The 16,453-nt window shown below is 40.8% G+C and overlaps 1 protein-coding gene across 1 annotated transcript in view; it reads left to right on the forward strand.

Annotated features, from left to right (window-relative positions):
• Positions 1-16,453, forward strand: part of CFH (complement factor H) — a 205,210-nt gene that overhangs the window by 13,530 nt on the left and 175,227 nt on the right. Inside the window, exons 2-3 of the mRNA XM_072129059.1 lie at positions 3,236-3,418; positions 10,530-10,635. Coding sequence (XP_071985160.1) covers positions 3,236-3,418; positions 10,530-10,635 — 289 coding nt within the window. The remainder of the gene's footprint in view (positions 1-3,235; positions 3,419-10,529; positions 10,636-16,453) is intronic.

Genomic DNA, 16,453 nt, shown 5'->3' on the forward strand with positions numbered 1-16,453 from the left:
CACAAGGGATAATATATTAAATAACCCCAAAAAAGGTGTAAAACTATTTCTCCCGAGTGTAGAAGTGCCCCACATGTGCATATAAAATGCTTTATGGGCGCACAGTAGAGGAAAAGAGGGATGTTTGTCTTTTAGAGGCCAAATTTGTAAGAAATCCTTCACATGTGTCAGGATACATTTGGAGAGCTGTAGTGGTACCACAACAGAGGAAAACCCGAAAAGTGACCCTAATTGTTGAATGTACACCCCTTGGGGAATATAGCAAGGTGTAATATGTGGTGTAGTGTAATACACGTGGTGAAATGAGCATTTTGAACATATAGGTGGTTTCCAAATACGATGTGCAGTGGAGTCCAAGATGGAAATTTCAATTATTTCTGGAAAGTTCAGTGCCTGTTATGTGGCGCCCCTTATGAAATAATGGAGGGGTATAGGGAGCAACGGGACATAACAGTTGTTACAATTATTCATTTTACCGAAATTAATTCACAACAGGTTGGGCGTGAATTGTGAATGTGTTGCGTATAAGGAGGTACAATATATCAAGGGACCAACTAAACTTTTGTCACTCTGGAGTTGTCGCAGGTTTCTTAGTAGTATGTAGTGTCCATCCTAAACGCTCTTTTGGAACAGACTCTTTATTGAGTCCTACCTTTAGAAGCAGCAGAATTCACTGGGAAAATGCTGTCCTAGAACATCTAAACCAGAGGTACTGGGGCCCCGGTCCTCCTTGTCCCAATATTAGTTTCCTAATATCTTCCTCTTGAAAAACGGAGAAATGATACGGCAGGACCTGCACATTGGAACAGCTCGTAAGAGTTGTATACCATAATCTGTACAATGTGCACGGCCAGCGCTTTTGTACCATATCTTCGTTTTAATAGGGAAATTATCGCCAAGTGTTGCTCTTATTCACCCTAGCGATGCCCATTGTGACGAATATTGCTGCCTTTGGCTGGTCCAAATCGACCAGCCAATAGCAGCAAACATGGACAGAGGGGGGCAACAAAACCCCTCTGGACCGCAAGGCAAAATTGGTGGCTGTCAGGAACAGCCGCCACCCTGCCCCGATCACCGTGTCTACAGACATGGTGACCGGTATTACTGACGTCATAAGTAAATTCGCTGCTATTGGCTGGTCTGAATTGATGAGCCAATAGCAGCGATCATAAACTGGGGGGGTGTGGGGGCGACGTAACCCTTCTGGTCCATGGGGCAGGATGGATAGCTGTCAGGAATAGCCGCCATCTTGCCCCGATCACTGTGTCTGAACCGTGTGGGCAAGTCACTACCAGCCGCGCCGTTCTATAACAACGTGCGTTGGGAATAGGCTATACAATCTTTATTTATTTTTTAAGCAATTTAGACAAATAAGGGCTTATTTTTTGTGAGACGAGATGCACTGTAAAAAAAACCTTTATTTTTGTGGGGTTTTAGCTTATTGAAGCAATTTTATTAACTTTTTACATGTGGAGGAAAATAAAATCATCAATTCTTGTTTTGGATTTTTAGCATTTTTTTTGGGGGGGTGTTCACTGTAGCATAACAATAATATATTATCTTTATTCTACGGATCACTACGATTACGGTGATACCTCATTTATATAGTTTTATTTATATTTGTCCAATTTTATTGAAGGAAAACTAGAATAGAAAAAATTGCATTTGTTTTATCATTGCAATTTTTATAGCGGCATAACTATAGTATTTTTTGGTTTACGGAGCTGGTTGTAAGCTTATTTTTTGCGTGACAAGTTGTTCTTTTCAGTGGTCTCATTTTGGCGCTTGTAACTTTTTCGGATCACTTTTTAGAACATTTGTTGTAAAGCAATTTGATAAAAAGTTTCAGTTTTTGGCAAGTTTTTGGGGGTTTTTTTTTACCACGTTCACCGAGCGGGTCCAATTATGATTAGGATTTATTGTACAGATTGTTACGGTCGCAGCGATATCAAATAAGTGGGGTTTTTTCGTGATTTAGTTTTTTTAAACTTTATTACTTGTGTAAAGGGAAATGTGGTGTTTGGGGGGACTTTCAATTTCTTTTATTATTTATTTTAATTGTAAAAAACCTTTATTTATTTTTACTTTTTTTACTGTTACTGACATCTAAGCTTGAACAAGTGATCTTCTGATCACTTGTTCAAGCTTTTTTACAGGTTACACAGTGCAATACAGATGTATTGCACTGTGTAATGTAAGACACTGAGCATGCTGCGCATGCCCAGTGTCTTACAGCCGGGTCCTGTCAGAAGGCACGGACCCGGCACCGGGAGGAGGATCGCGCAGCCCCGGGCACCGGCAGTCCCGGGGCTGCGATCGGAGCAGCGGACCCCCCCGGTAAGCGCCGCGGGGGGGTCCGATTCAGCTTAAATGAACTTTAAATGCCTCTAACACGCCGCGGTCAGCGCGACCGCGGCGTGTTAGGGGTTAACACCTCCTATCGCGGGTGTTAGTGGCGGGTGTCAGCTATACTATATAGCCGACACCCGCAGCTTCTGGCGCCGGCTCCGTTCAGGAGCCGGCGCCAGAAGCTTGACGTAATAGTACTGCATTTTGCGGGAACGCACCTCCCGCGATGCAGTACTATTACGTCAAATGTCGGGAAGGGGTTAATGAGCTCTGAGCCTTGATTGGTCACTATAGGCAATGATTATAAGACAGCTTATGTATGAGGTGATATGGATACAGACAGAGAGAGACACACAGAGACATTCAGACAAAGTGACAGAGAAAGAGAGACAGTCAGAGGGACAAAGAGACAGTCAAAAAAGACAAACAAAGAGACAGTCAGAGAAACAGGCAGACAGACAAAGAGAAAAACCAGGAGAGACAGTCAGAGATAGTCAGGCAGACAGAAAAACAGACAAAGACAGTTGAAGATAGACAGAAATAGAGACAAAGACAGTCACAGACAGAGACAGACACAGTCACAAAGAGATATAGATACATATAAAATATTTTTGGTTAACCTACTCTATTTTGTTATAGCTAAATGCAGTTATTTACTATCCAAAGCAATGACAGAAGCTATAGCAGGTTAAATATAAAACCAATATACAGTTTAGGTTTTACAAGTTAACAACCTGGATTCATCAGAAACAAGTACAGGATATTTTGTAGCTTATTGTATTAGCACTTTTTATAGTCATTTTACCTATGTGTACTGTATGCATATTTCTTATTATAAGTTACAATTACAATTTTGACTGCATTTTATATTTTTGCCTCTGTTAAGGTTCATGCCCAAGGCCAGACAGATTTATAGAATCAGAACTACAGGGTGACTGGGACGAGGAAACATATCCTGAGGATACAAAAGCAACTTACATATGCCGACCTGGATATAGTCGTCTTGGAACAATAAAGTACATTTGCACTGAAGGAAAATGGATACAACTTTTAAAGGGTCAATGTAGAAGTAAGTATTACTGCCTAAATATATACTATGGCACTATGATGTATACCGTCTATTCATATTCTATATTTTTTAAGAAAAATTTACATTAAAATACAAGGCTCACTGAGACGCTCGGATGACGTAGAGCCCCAGGGTAATCTGCATAACTTTTACAACTCTATATTTCCATGATTGCAGCATATACAGTTATAATGAAAGAAGTTCTGAGAAACATTGTTGTCCTTTAACCCCTTAATGAGCAGGCCCTTTTTAGTTTTTGATTTTTCATTTTTACCTCCCCATCTTCAAAAATCCATAGGTTTTTGCCATGTAGAAAGCTGTGTGAGGGCTTGTTTTCTGCATATCAATTTGTACTTCATAGTGACCATATTTAATATTCTATGTCATGTTCTGGGAAGTGGAAAAAAAATCCATATACTGCCATACTGTAGTATGGGCAGTATATGGTAGGATCAATCAGACAACCTAGGGGGTCTGAAAAATTCAAATCACCCCCTTTCTCTAGAAGTCATAGAAATAAATAAACAGTAAAAATAATAAACATTTAAAAATATAATGACAATTTTTAATCTTTAACCCCGTTATGGAAAATAGCACTTGAAGTCAAAAGTGGCACTTTTTTACCATTTTGAAAAAATAAAAAAAAATGTTCAAAAGTTTGTACAGCCTGAAAACTGAAGCACTGAAAATGTCAAAAGTCTAAAAAAAAACCCCACAGCTCCGCACACCAAAGTATAAAAAAGTTATTAGCGCCAGAAGATGGCAAAATAAGGACACTCACAGTGTATATGTGGTATTAGATCCCCAGGCAGTGAAGGGGATACCTGTAGTCTTAGTGGCAGGCCAGGGAACACACTGTGACAGAACTCTTTATGGCATACAGTCCACAACAGCAGCAGGAAGCAATGTGGAAACCTGTCCTTCCTGAATGCACACACAAGGTGGTGGATTGGTTGGTTGTGGATCATGAATTTGAGAGTATCTCAGCCCTTGTCTAGTGGAGGGTTGGCTAGTAGGTGTTGGCTCTTTTGTTTGGTCAGCAGTCTTTATGGTATTAGCACAGAGAGATGCGCACTAAGGAAACACCGACTGAAGACACTGACACAAAGATTGGCTTGGTCCAGTGGAACTCCTTTATATGCCTTTGAAACAAATAAAAAAATCTTTTTGCTAAATATTCACAAGAGTATCATGAGGGAGCTATGATTTAAGTCAAGTTGCACCCAAAAAAGCAAAATCAAAATAGAATGTATACCAAGCTTCTCACAACATGTGTAACCTTGTTGTTGGAGGGAGGGAGAGGTGGAGTGCAAGGAATCACACAAGCAAAAATTGGATAATGCTTGTGTTAATCGACACCAGCTTTCATTTACTTGATTGTGTACAACTGTGTTGGCTAGTCCTTTCTTGATGCTGTGTAGGTCAAAACTTACCTCCCATCAAAGGCTGTGCCAGAAGGAGATTTAGGGACATCGGGTCCTGCAAGTGCCGGTGTCGGGCTGTGATCTCACAGCCCAGACCCGGCACTAACACTTGGGATCGGAAAAACTCAGACCCCAGGTGTTTAAACCCTTATACGCCGCGGTCAAGCATGACCAAGGAGTGTAAGTGTCCCCACTGTGGATCGGACCCCCTCGGGTGTGCTTACCGGGGGATCTGATCCCTCCTGCTGCAGCCACGGGATCCGACGAGTGACCCGAGGCTGCCGGCTTCTGTCCCCGCCGGGTTCCGCCTCCTGGCCGGACCCGGCTGTAAGTAACTGAGCATGCTCAGCATGCTCAGGTACTTACACTATACACTGCAATACAAGTGTATTGCAGTGTAAACGTTTGAACAAGCGAACAAGCCAAGAAGTAGAAAATGTAAAAAAGTTACAAAAAAAAGATTGTCATTTTATAATTTACCATATATACTCGAGTATAAGCCTAGTTTTTCAGCACAAAAAATGTGCTGAAAACCCAAACTCGCTTAAACTGAAGTAAAAATATAGGTTTTACTAGGTTTTTTTGGTAAAATTAGGGATCTCGGCTTATACTTGGATCAGCTTATACTGGAGTATATACGGTAATTAAATAAATAAATGAATAAAATAAAAGTCCCATAATCTCCCCAGTTACTTATAAAATGCAAATAAAGTATATAAAACACAAAAAACTTACATATTTGGTATCACCGTATCCGTATCAATCTGTCCAATAAATCTAAATCAAAATTGAACCCGCTCAGTGAACAACGTAAAAAAAAATCTGGTTCACTGAAATTGTAGTGAACCAGAGAATAAAGATAAACAAATTATTTTTACATTACGGTGAGCTGGGGGAAAAAAATGCTAAAGATCCAAAATAAAAATTGATGATTTTGTTTGTATCCCCCTTGAAATAGTTAATAAAATCTCATGAATAAGCTTTAGACTCCCAAAATGAATTATCTATACATTGTATCTCATCCCGTACATAATAAGCCCTCATATGTTCACATTAACAAAAAACAATAAAAATGTATAGGTCGTACAATGCGACAATACAAATCTGCTGTGAATGGCGTTTCATTCTATACTCGGCCGTGCGCCCATACAGCAGTTTACCACCACATATGGGGTATCAGTAAACTCGGGAGGAATTGGGCATCAATCGTTGCAGTGCGTTTCAACATTGAGCTGAAAACTAGTGTTGGTAATAAGGGGTTAATATATAATCATTTTTGCCAATACTGCTCATTGGAAAGAATATATTTTGATTGAGGTGTACTACTCATACACAGAAACAGTAACACATGTTGAAGAATTTTGCTTACATTTAAATTAAAATCTATATAATTATTTTTAAATCAACCAATTGTCCTGTTAGAAATTGAGAGAAGTTGACAGTATGGCAGTATAGGGGGATTTTCCTCCTCATTCTTTACAATGTGCTGATAATACATTGTAATGAATGGGTTAACACGAGCCAGTCTCGGGTCTTCGGAAGACCAGATGCTGTCATGGCGATGGATCGCCTCTCCAAGATGACGTCACGGGGAGCGACGATCCTCGGCAAAATGGGGGCACTCATGCACCGCAATCTTTTTGAAGTCACTGGCAGCTTTGCCGGCGGCTATCACCAGGATAATGTGCAGCAAAGACTTACCAGCTATTTAGAGGGCTCAGCCCGTGAGCCCTCTTCATGCACCGGACCCGACTCCCGCCATAAATACAAAATGGAGGTGAAATTTAGAAATTTTGTTGCGTATACGTTCATTAAGCCCTAAAATTTACACATTTCCATAAGATAAAAAAGAGAAAACCCACCTTTCAATTTGTTATGCAATTTCTCCTGAGGACAGAGACCCCTCACATGTGGCCGATACTTGTTTTATGGTTGCGCAGCGAGGTTCAGAACGGAAGGAGCGCCCTGCAGCTCCCAGGATTTTAGTTTCCCTATTGGCCCCTTCTGTAGGCTATAGAAGTTTAGCTTTTTCGTTTTTGGGGCGATGTGACAGCATTTCTTTTTCGGGATGAGATACTTTTTCCAGTGTTACCATTTTGGGGTTGGTATACCCTTCTGTTGAAAATTTAGGAACTTTTTTTGAGGGCCGGAGTAGAAAAGCATCAATTCATGTTATATTTATTCTATGGGTCGATTTGATTACGGAGATACCAGACTTGAATATTTTTTCTTACGTTTTACTAAATTTGGCAAATAAAATCCTAATGTGGGTAAAAATCGATAATTTTTGCATCACCATCTTCCGAGTGGCATAATATTTTAACTTTTTGGGTTACAGGGCTGGTTGATGGCTTGTTTTTTGCAGGGCATGTTGTATATAACTCTGGAGTACATATGTTTTGTTTATCGCTTTCTATTGCATTTTTAGTGGGATTAAATAGGTAAAAATCCTAATTTATGGCAGGTTTTTAACAGCGTTTTAATGGCGTTCATCGTGTGCGTTCAATAATTATTTACTTTTATTCTACAGGTTGTTGCGGACGTGGTGATATTGTATATGTGGGGTTTATGTTCAGATTTAGACTCTTTTGCACATTATATGTCTCTTTATATGTTATGGGCGTTTTTATTGATTTATTGAATAGCATTTTTTTAACACTTTCTTTTTTATTACTTTCACCATGGGACATGATGTATTGCAGGGCATTAGCAGTGTCAGCCTATGCACATGCATAGGCTGACACTGTGCCTTTAAGATGACATCACAGATGCCATCTTGCAGGCACTGCCAGCACACAGCCCTTGGATCCTGATCAGACCTCATGGCTGCCAGGGGAATGATTGTTGCCCCAGAAGATGCCGTGGGGTGGGGCAAAGACTGTCCACCACCTTCCAAACATTCAAACATCACCCACTTGTTCAATATTGCCCACAACACACAAGAACTGCTCTGCTCCCTCACCTCATGTCTCCATTTACCCTCCTATATAGATTGTGAGCCCTCACAGGCAGCTTCATCTTCCCACTTATTTCAGATATCTGTAGTTGTTGTATTTAGTGGTAGCATTTGTTCTTGTCTTAACGTAATTTATGAGAATTCCTGACTGATAATAAAGCACCATGGAATTACTGGTGCTCTATAAATTAATAATAATAATTTACTGTAAAGACACATGCATTGTTTGTATGTCATATGGATGATTAAATATGAGAATCAACAAAGAATAAAAAATATTCCCTTATTTAACCTGAATCACTTACTAAACCCTTATCACATATCCCTCAGGTTTCTTTGACACACTGCACACCTGAAAAGCCAACTTACACTCACTGGCCACTTTATTAGGTACACCTGTCCAACTGCTCGTTAACACTTAATTTCTAATCAGCCAATCACATGGCGGCAACTCAGTGCATTTAGGCATGTAGACATCGTCAAGACAATCTCCTGCAGTTCAAACCGAGCATCAGTATGGGGAAGAAAGGTGATTTGAGGCCTCTGAACGTGACATGGTTGTTGGTGCCAGAAGGGCTGGTCTGAGTATTTCAGAAACTGCTGATCTACTGGGATTTTCACGCACAACCATCTCTAGGGTTTACAGAGAATGGTCCGAAAAAGAAAAAGCATCCAGTGAGCGGCAGTTCTGTGGGCTGAAATGCCTTGTTGATGCCAGAGGTCAGAGGAGAATGGGCAGACTGGTTCGAGCTGATAGAAAGGCAACAGTGACTCAAATCGCCACCTGTTACAACCCAGGTAGGCAGAAGAGCATCTCTGAACGCACAGTACGTCGAACTTTGAGGCAGATGGGCTACAGCAGCAGAAGACCACACCGGGTGCCACTCCTTTCAGCTAAGAACAGGAAACTGAGGCTACAATTTGCACAAGCTCATCGAAATTGGACAGTAGAAGATTGGAAAAAACGTTGCCTGGTCTGATGAGTCTCGATTTCTGCTGCGACATTCGGATGGTAGCATCAGAATTTGGCATCAACAACATGAAAGCATGGATCCATCCTGCCTTGTATAAATGGTTCAGGCTGGTGGTGGGGGTGTCATGGTGTGGGGAATATTTTCTTGGCACTCTTTGGGCCCCTTGGTACCAATTGAGCATCGTTGCAACGCCACAGCCTACCTGAGTATTGTTGCTGACCATGTCCATCCCTTTATGACCACAATGTACCCAACATCTGATGGCTACTTTCAGCAGGATAATGCGCCATGTCATAAAGCTGGAATCATCTCAGACTGGTTTCTTGAACATGACAATGAGTTCACTGTACTCAAATGGCCTCCACAGTCACCAGATCTCAATCCAATGGAGCATCTTCGGGATGTGGTGGAACGGGAGATTCGCATCATGGATGTGCAGCCAACAAATCTGCGGCAAGTGTGTGATGCCATCATGTCAATATGGACCAAAATCTCTGAGGAATGCTTCCAGCACCTTGTTGAATCTATTCCACGAAGAATTGAGGCAGTTCTGAAGGCAAAAGGGGGTCCAACCCGTTACTAGCATGGTGTACCTAATAAAGTGGCCGGTGAGTGTATACACACCATTACATTTGACCCCCCCCCCCTCTATATATTAAAGCATATATATAAAATCAAATTTTTTGGTCAGATCTCTGTTCACTGGAAGTAAACATAGAAGCTTTCTTTAGAATGCACTGCATAGGCATATTTTTAAATCATCAAGCCATAGTCTATTGGAACCTGTCATCATGAAAAATAGATTTTTCTGCTCACTGGTTCTCTTTAAAGGACACCTGTCATCAGGTCTCTGCCACTTGTCCTGTCACCTCTCCCTGTTGGAGCGGCTCACAAGGATCCCATCCCAGCCTTTATCTAGTTATTTCATACATTATTCATTGTAAAATCATCTATTTTTTATCATGTAAATGAGGCTGGTCACATGGTCAGAGGCAGTGATGTCACCCCTGTTACCCCTCCCCTCTCCTCCCCCTGCTCATGTCTGTGTGTAATGTATAGTAAAGCATGGCTAGTGTGTGTCCTGCATCTGCTGACATGCTGCATCCTCCTAATATACAGGTGAGAGACACAGACATCAGCTACACATGAATCTGCCATGTTCTGCTGTAACATGGCTGCCTGGAGCTGTTGTATCTCTCCTAAACACACACACAGGCTGCAGGGGGCGTGGCCACCAGCACCAGGAAACACATCATTATACAGCCTCACATCATTATACAGGCTGTCAGTCATGCACTGGGGGTATGGCTGTACCTCCCACTCATGAATAGAGTGGACAGCTTGAATATGCTAATGCTTCATTGGACATTTCACAGGTCATTTGCATACAGCTTTAGGACCTCATTGCTTAGGTTTACAGGCATGTAGAGGGACAATGAAGAGATAGAGGCAATGCTCTCTAATGGCAGTTTATGAAAATATATTTAGTTTAGGGGGGTTATTTTGCATGATGGGTTCTCTTTAAGGTGTTCACTTAATGGAATATATATTTAATATTTAATATAATTGCTTTGTTTATACCATGTAATTTTTAATGATTTTTATATGGGTTCTAGGGAAAGAGTCCAGTTTAAAATAATCCATTGTAAAAGACTCTTAAATTGTACATCATTAAAAAGCAAAAATGAATAAATGATCTTTAAATACATTTTGATTGAAAAAAACCTCTAAATTGTTAATTTATTTTTTTTATCTAGAAAAAGTTTGTGGACATCCAGGGGATATCCCATTTGGAACATTTGAGCTGATAAAAGGAGATTCATTCTCTTTTGGAGCTGTTGTTCAATATTCTTGCGTTGAAGGGTGAGTCACATCCATTGTTAAGCACTAAAAGCGTTCTTGCAAGTAATACAACATTGTGTGAGAACTTTCTAAACTATTCATGCTAATCCAGAGATAAGTTTATTTATGCAAAAAAGGTTCTTGGTGCACAATAGGCGGGGTCATATCAGTTCCTGCACCTGATCTCTTCTTTCTATTCTACCCAAGGGATAAAATAGTCACAATTCCTGGTCATGCACTAGAAATTGCTACTTTGTCAAGGCTTGATAAATTCGCCACCCAAGTTACAGCTAAATATGTATTTATAAATTGTTAGCAGGTTTTAATACAAGGGGAATGAATACAAGCAGGGCCGGCGTCAGCACCCGGCATACCTGGACAAGTGCCGGGGCCCAATGGTGCTGGCAGGGCCCACTGGAGGCAGAGGAGCTGTGTCCTACGGATATAATAATGATGCAGAGATCAGTCACTCTCTGCATCATCAGTGCCTGTGCAGCGTTTGCCCAGGTTCCTGTAGGGGGCGTGCAAACCTCCCACTGTTCGGGGGTCGGCCGGGTGTTGTATAAGGAATTGCATGGAGGAAGACAGGCTGGACGCAGACAGAGGCAGCATGTGCTATCTTGCCCCTGACAGTTAGGTTCTCATGCCACTGCCTACCTCTTACGTTTGTAGTCCATCCTTGCAGAGTAGTCTAAAACCTGCTGATGTCTGACATTCATTTTCTCCCTCCTACAGTGTAAATTATTGCCCGCTTTCTGCCCCCTGCCATTTTACCCCTGTGTCACCTGTTCTACCTCTTTTCCAATGTCTCCCTTCCTGTCGACCCCCTTCTATTCCTTAAAAACAATAACCCTGAAGGTGCGTTCACACATGGGCCACATATATTAAAGCGCTTTTGCCAGTTTTCTGTCTGAATATCGAAACTGCTTGCACGTGTATTTATAAAGTGTCTGCACCAGTTTTGTGTGGCAGCTGCTCTGTAGCCGCCACACCACAAAATTCTGCACATAAAGGGGAATCCGGTGCATAGTCGGACCCTCCACCAAATTTATTACTGCAACACAACCAAATTGCATTGCACAGTTAACAGTGCACCAAAAAAGGTTGTTGACACTCCCCGAAAAGTGCAGGGGGCACCAGATTAATGAAGACTGTGCGGCAGTATTCTATAATGTGCTGCATCCTGCACACTCCACAGGCAAACAGCTCTTAGTGTACTACTTTTGATAAATGTGGCCCACAGTGTTTTCTGCACACGTTTGTATGTATGCATAACACCACATGTGTTTTCATGTGTTTGGCTACTTTCATTGCTAGAAGTGTAAGTAGGTGTGAAAATGTAAACACAGCAGATTACGCTTCCATCAATGAAGAAAATGGCTTTAACCCCTAGGGGACACAGCCTATTTTGGCCTTAAGGACGCGGCCCCATTCTTCAAATCTGACCTGTGTCACTATAAGTGGTTATAGCTTTGGAACGCTATGAGATATCCGGGGATTTTTAGATTGTTTTCTCGTGACACATTGTACTTCAAATTAGTTTAAAAATTTGGATGATATCTTTTGTGTTTAGTTATGAAAAAAAACAAAATTTGGAAAAAAATTGAAAAAATTCTTTATTTTCAACGTTCTAAATTCTCTACTTTTGATGCAGATAGTCATAGCTCCCAAATAAATTCATAACTTACATTTCCCAAATGTCTGCTTTATGTTGGCATGGTTTTTTAAGATTCCACATATTTTACTAGAATGTTATAAGGCTCAGAATTTAGGTATCATTTTTCACATTTTTTGTAAAATCACCAAAACCCGCATTTAGATGGACCTGCTCAACTTCTAATTGACACTGAGAGGCCTAAATAATAGTGAGACTCATAAATTACCCCATTGTGGAAACTACACACCTCAACGTATGAAAAACCACTTTTAAGAAGTTTGTTAACGCTTTACGTGTTTTATAGGGGTTAAAACAAAATGGAGGTGCAGTCTGAAATTGTAATATTTTTTCACAATACACTCATTTTGGGTGGAAAATTAAACATTTACAATGGATTAAATAAAAAAAGGCTCCACAAAGTTTGTTACCCAATTTCTCCCGAGTACACGGATACTCTATATGTGCTGGTAACCTGCTGTATGGGCGCACGGCCGGGCATAGAAGGGAAGGAGGCGCCATCCAGAGCAGATTTTCTATGTCACATTGTACAGGCTATAATTTTTTTCTTTTTTTTAATGTGGACCTATAGGGGCTTATTTCTTTTGCCACATGAGATGCACTTTTCTGGTACGTAATTTGGGGGAATCTATAGGCTAATTGGTGAGATTTTATTAACTCTTTGTTGGTGGAGGAAATGAAAATCATCACTTTTCAGGAAGATTTTTATGGGTTTTTTTTTTTTGCCCGTTTACCATACCATAAAAATAGTATATTATTTTTATTCTATGGGTAGCCACGATTACAAAAAGACCTCATTTATATAGATTTTTTATTTTTTTCCCATTTTTACTGCATAAAAAGTAATTTGGCAAAAATGTTGTTAATTTTAGCATCACTGTCTTTCATATGCATAACTTTTTTATTTTTTGCCTCACAAATATGTTTAAGGGCTTATTTTTTGCGAGAAGGATTGTTCTTTTTAGTGGTCTTATTTTAGAGTGCATAACATTTTTTAAATCCCTTTTTAGAGCATTTTTATAGGGTATTAATTGAAAATGATCTTTTTTCTGGAGCTTTTTTTTGTTTTGTTTTTTACGGGGTTCACTTTGCGGATCTAATAACGATTCTGTTTTATTATGCAGATTGTTACGGACGCAGGGATACCAAATATGTGGGGTTTTGTGTATTTTATTCAATTGTGCTGAATAAAAACCAATTTGGAGAAAATCTTGTTCATTTTAGCATCACCATCTTTTCATATGCATAACTTTTTTATTTTTCGGCTGACAAATCTGGTTAGGGGCTTATTTTTTGCGAGAAGAGTTGTTCTTTTTAGTGGGCTTATTTTGGAGTGCATAACATTTTTTAAATTACTTTTTAGAGCATTTTTTGATAGGGTATAATTAAAAATTATCTTTTTTCGGAACGTTTTTGCGTTTTTTTTTTCTACGGCGTGTACCGTGCGGGTCCAGTAACGATTCTGTTTTATTATACAGATTGTTACGGACGCGGCAATACCAAATATGCGGGGTTTTTTGTGTTTTTTTATACTTTATTAAGTGTTTTTATGGGAAAGTGACATTTTAGGGGCTTATATTTTTATGTATTTATTTTTTATTTATTATAATGTGTAGTGTTAGGTGTTTTTGCATATTTTTACTTCTACATACTTGAACTTAAACCAGTGATGCTCTGATCACTGGTTTAAGTTCAATACACTGCTCTACAATACTATTTTATTGTAGAGCAGTGTAAACTGTCTGAGCAAGCTTGCGCATGCTCAGACAGTTTACAGCCAGACCCGGAAAGGGTCTGGCTGCCATGGAGACCGGGCAGCTCCGGGGCACATGCCAGTCCTCGGAGCTGCCCAGAAGTGGATCGGATCCCCCGGTAAGCGGCACGGGGGATCCGATCCACAGCGCAAACACCCTTACACGCCGCGGTCATGTTTGACCGCGGCGTGTAAGGGGTTAACACCCGCGATCGGAGCCGGCTCCGATCGCGGGTGTTAGCGCAGGCTGTCAGCTGTACTAGACAGCTGACAGCCGCTGCTTCTGGTACCGGCTCCGTTCGTGAGCCGGTGCCAGAAGCAGGACGTTATAGAACGTCCCCGTGCGCTAAGCATCTAGCCCCGGGGACGTACTATAACGTCCTGGTGCGCCTAGGGGTTAAAAGCAGCAAAACACATGGTAACATGAAAAACATATGGTGGGGTAACAGGAGGGGGCAAAAGTGGGCCGTGGGTCACTCTCTCTGACTCAAATTTGGGAGGCATAGTAAAGGGGCCCACTGAGGCACTGGCGCCAGGGGCCTACTTAAACCTGGAGCAAGCCCTGAATACAAAGCAGAATAATATAACGCATTGCATAGAGTAGTTTTAAGAAAATATTTTTTCATTTTGAGAAATACAATAATTCAAATAACAAAAAAATCACATATTAAAATTTAAATTTTGTGACACACTTGTTGTGAAATAGGATCAATACTATCTAATATAAAGATGAGTGCATGTGTATGTATGTATGTCCGCTAAAGAATTCTGAACCATCATGTTTACAATCACCAACTTTTGTGACTTATTAACCACCATATACAATAGCCATTGTCTGCTGTCTTCTTTGGCAGTTAGAAGCTGAGCCGTGATTGGTTTCTATTTTTCCACAGGTCTTTAATATGAGCTCTGAGCTTTGATTGGTTACTATAGGCAATGAGCATAAGACAGCTTTTTAAAGACAGGCAGAGACAGTCAAATAGACAGTCCACCAGACAAAAAGAGAGACAGTTAGAGACAGTCAGGGTCAGAGACAGAGTCAGATAGAGGCAGTTTAAGACAGTCAGTCAGAGACGGTCAGAGAGAGACACAGATGTAGATACATATAAAATGTTTTTTGCTAACCCATTCTATTTTGTTACAGCTAAGAGCAATTATTTACTATCCCGAGCTACAGCTAGTGCATAAATAGAACACTATATATTCCATTTTCCACTAAAAGTATTCAACATTTCCCAGGAGATTCTACTGTATACATAAGTTAACCATTCTGTCACCATAGACATAGGGGCACATTTACTTACCCGGTCCAGTCGCGATCCAGCGTCGCGTTCTCTGCTCTGGATTCGGGTCCGGCCGGGATTTATGAATGTAGTTCTTCCGCCGTCCACCAGGTGCTGGCTGAAAGTCATCTCATCGCGCCGGAATGCACCACCTCAGACCAGGTGAAGGTAAGCGCTCCCCAAGCGACACTTTTTCGGTTTTTAAATGCGGCGGTTTTTCCAAATACATCGGGTTTTCGTTCGGCCACGCCCCCCGATTTCCGTCGCGCGCATGCCGGCGCCGATGCGCCACAATCCGATCGCGTGCGCCACAATCCCTGGGCAATTCAGGTACAATCACTATAGCCCTACCCCTGATGAAGCCAGTTTGCTGGCGAAACATGTCGGGGGGCTTCTGTGTGTCCTTGTTTTAACCAGCAGTATAGTTAGGCTCTGAGATAATTCTACAGTATATAACTATTTAGCATGCATTTTCCAGCAACAGCATAGCGTGGCTAATAGATTTCCATTTACTTATAGACTCCTGCTGTGTAGGACTCTGGTCATATTATATGACCAATCCACATACACTTGGAGGGGGTTAGTAGGAATTGGTCTCTTTACCTTAAATAGACATTAATGTCAGTGAGACACCTGAAGGAATCTATATAGCATAATCTCTGTCTTGACCGTGGACAGGCGAACATCTGTCATAACACCTGGGACCAAACTACCCACAAATAAACCCCGAATATCAGAGTTTCAGTGGAGTCTATCACATTGCTTTCTATGCCACAACTACTTCTATGTGATCTGATAATGCAAGCTTAATGTCAATGTGACACACCTACAGCGAGTGTACCACTCCTCATTGACATACTGAGCCTACTCTACTGTGCTTTTAATCACTATTCTCTAAAGCACTTTGTAGTAATGTCTTCACACACAATTTTTCTTTTAATTGACACCCAATAAAAGTGACGTTTTACAACGAGACATTACCTTTTTTCAGTCCGGATATGGGTATTTCTTCTGCCATATGGCAGTTTTGTGCTTTCCAGTTAATAAACTCCCTGCCGTGACAATTGGTCCATTTTTTTGTAATATATTCAGGTACAATCGGCGCAAATCGGAAATATTCGGGTAACA

Source organism: Engystomops pustulosus, chromosome 10 (assembly GCF_040894005.1).
Source record: "Engystomops pustulosus chromosome 10, aEngPut4.maternal, whole genome shotgun sequence".
NCBI classification, from domain to species: Eukaryota; Metazoa; Chordata; class Amphibia; order Anura; family Leptodactylidae; genus Engystomops; species Engystomops pustulosus.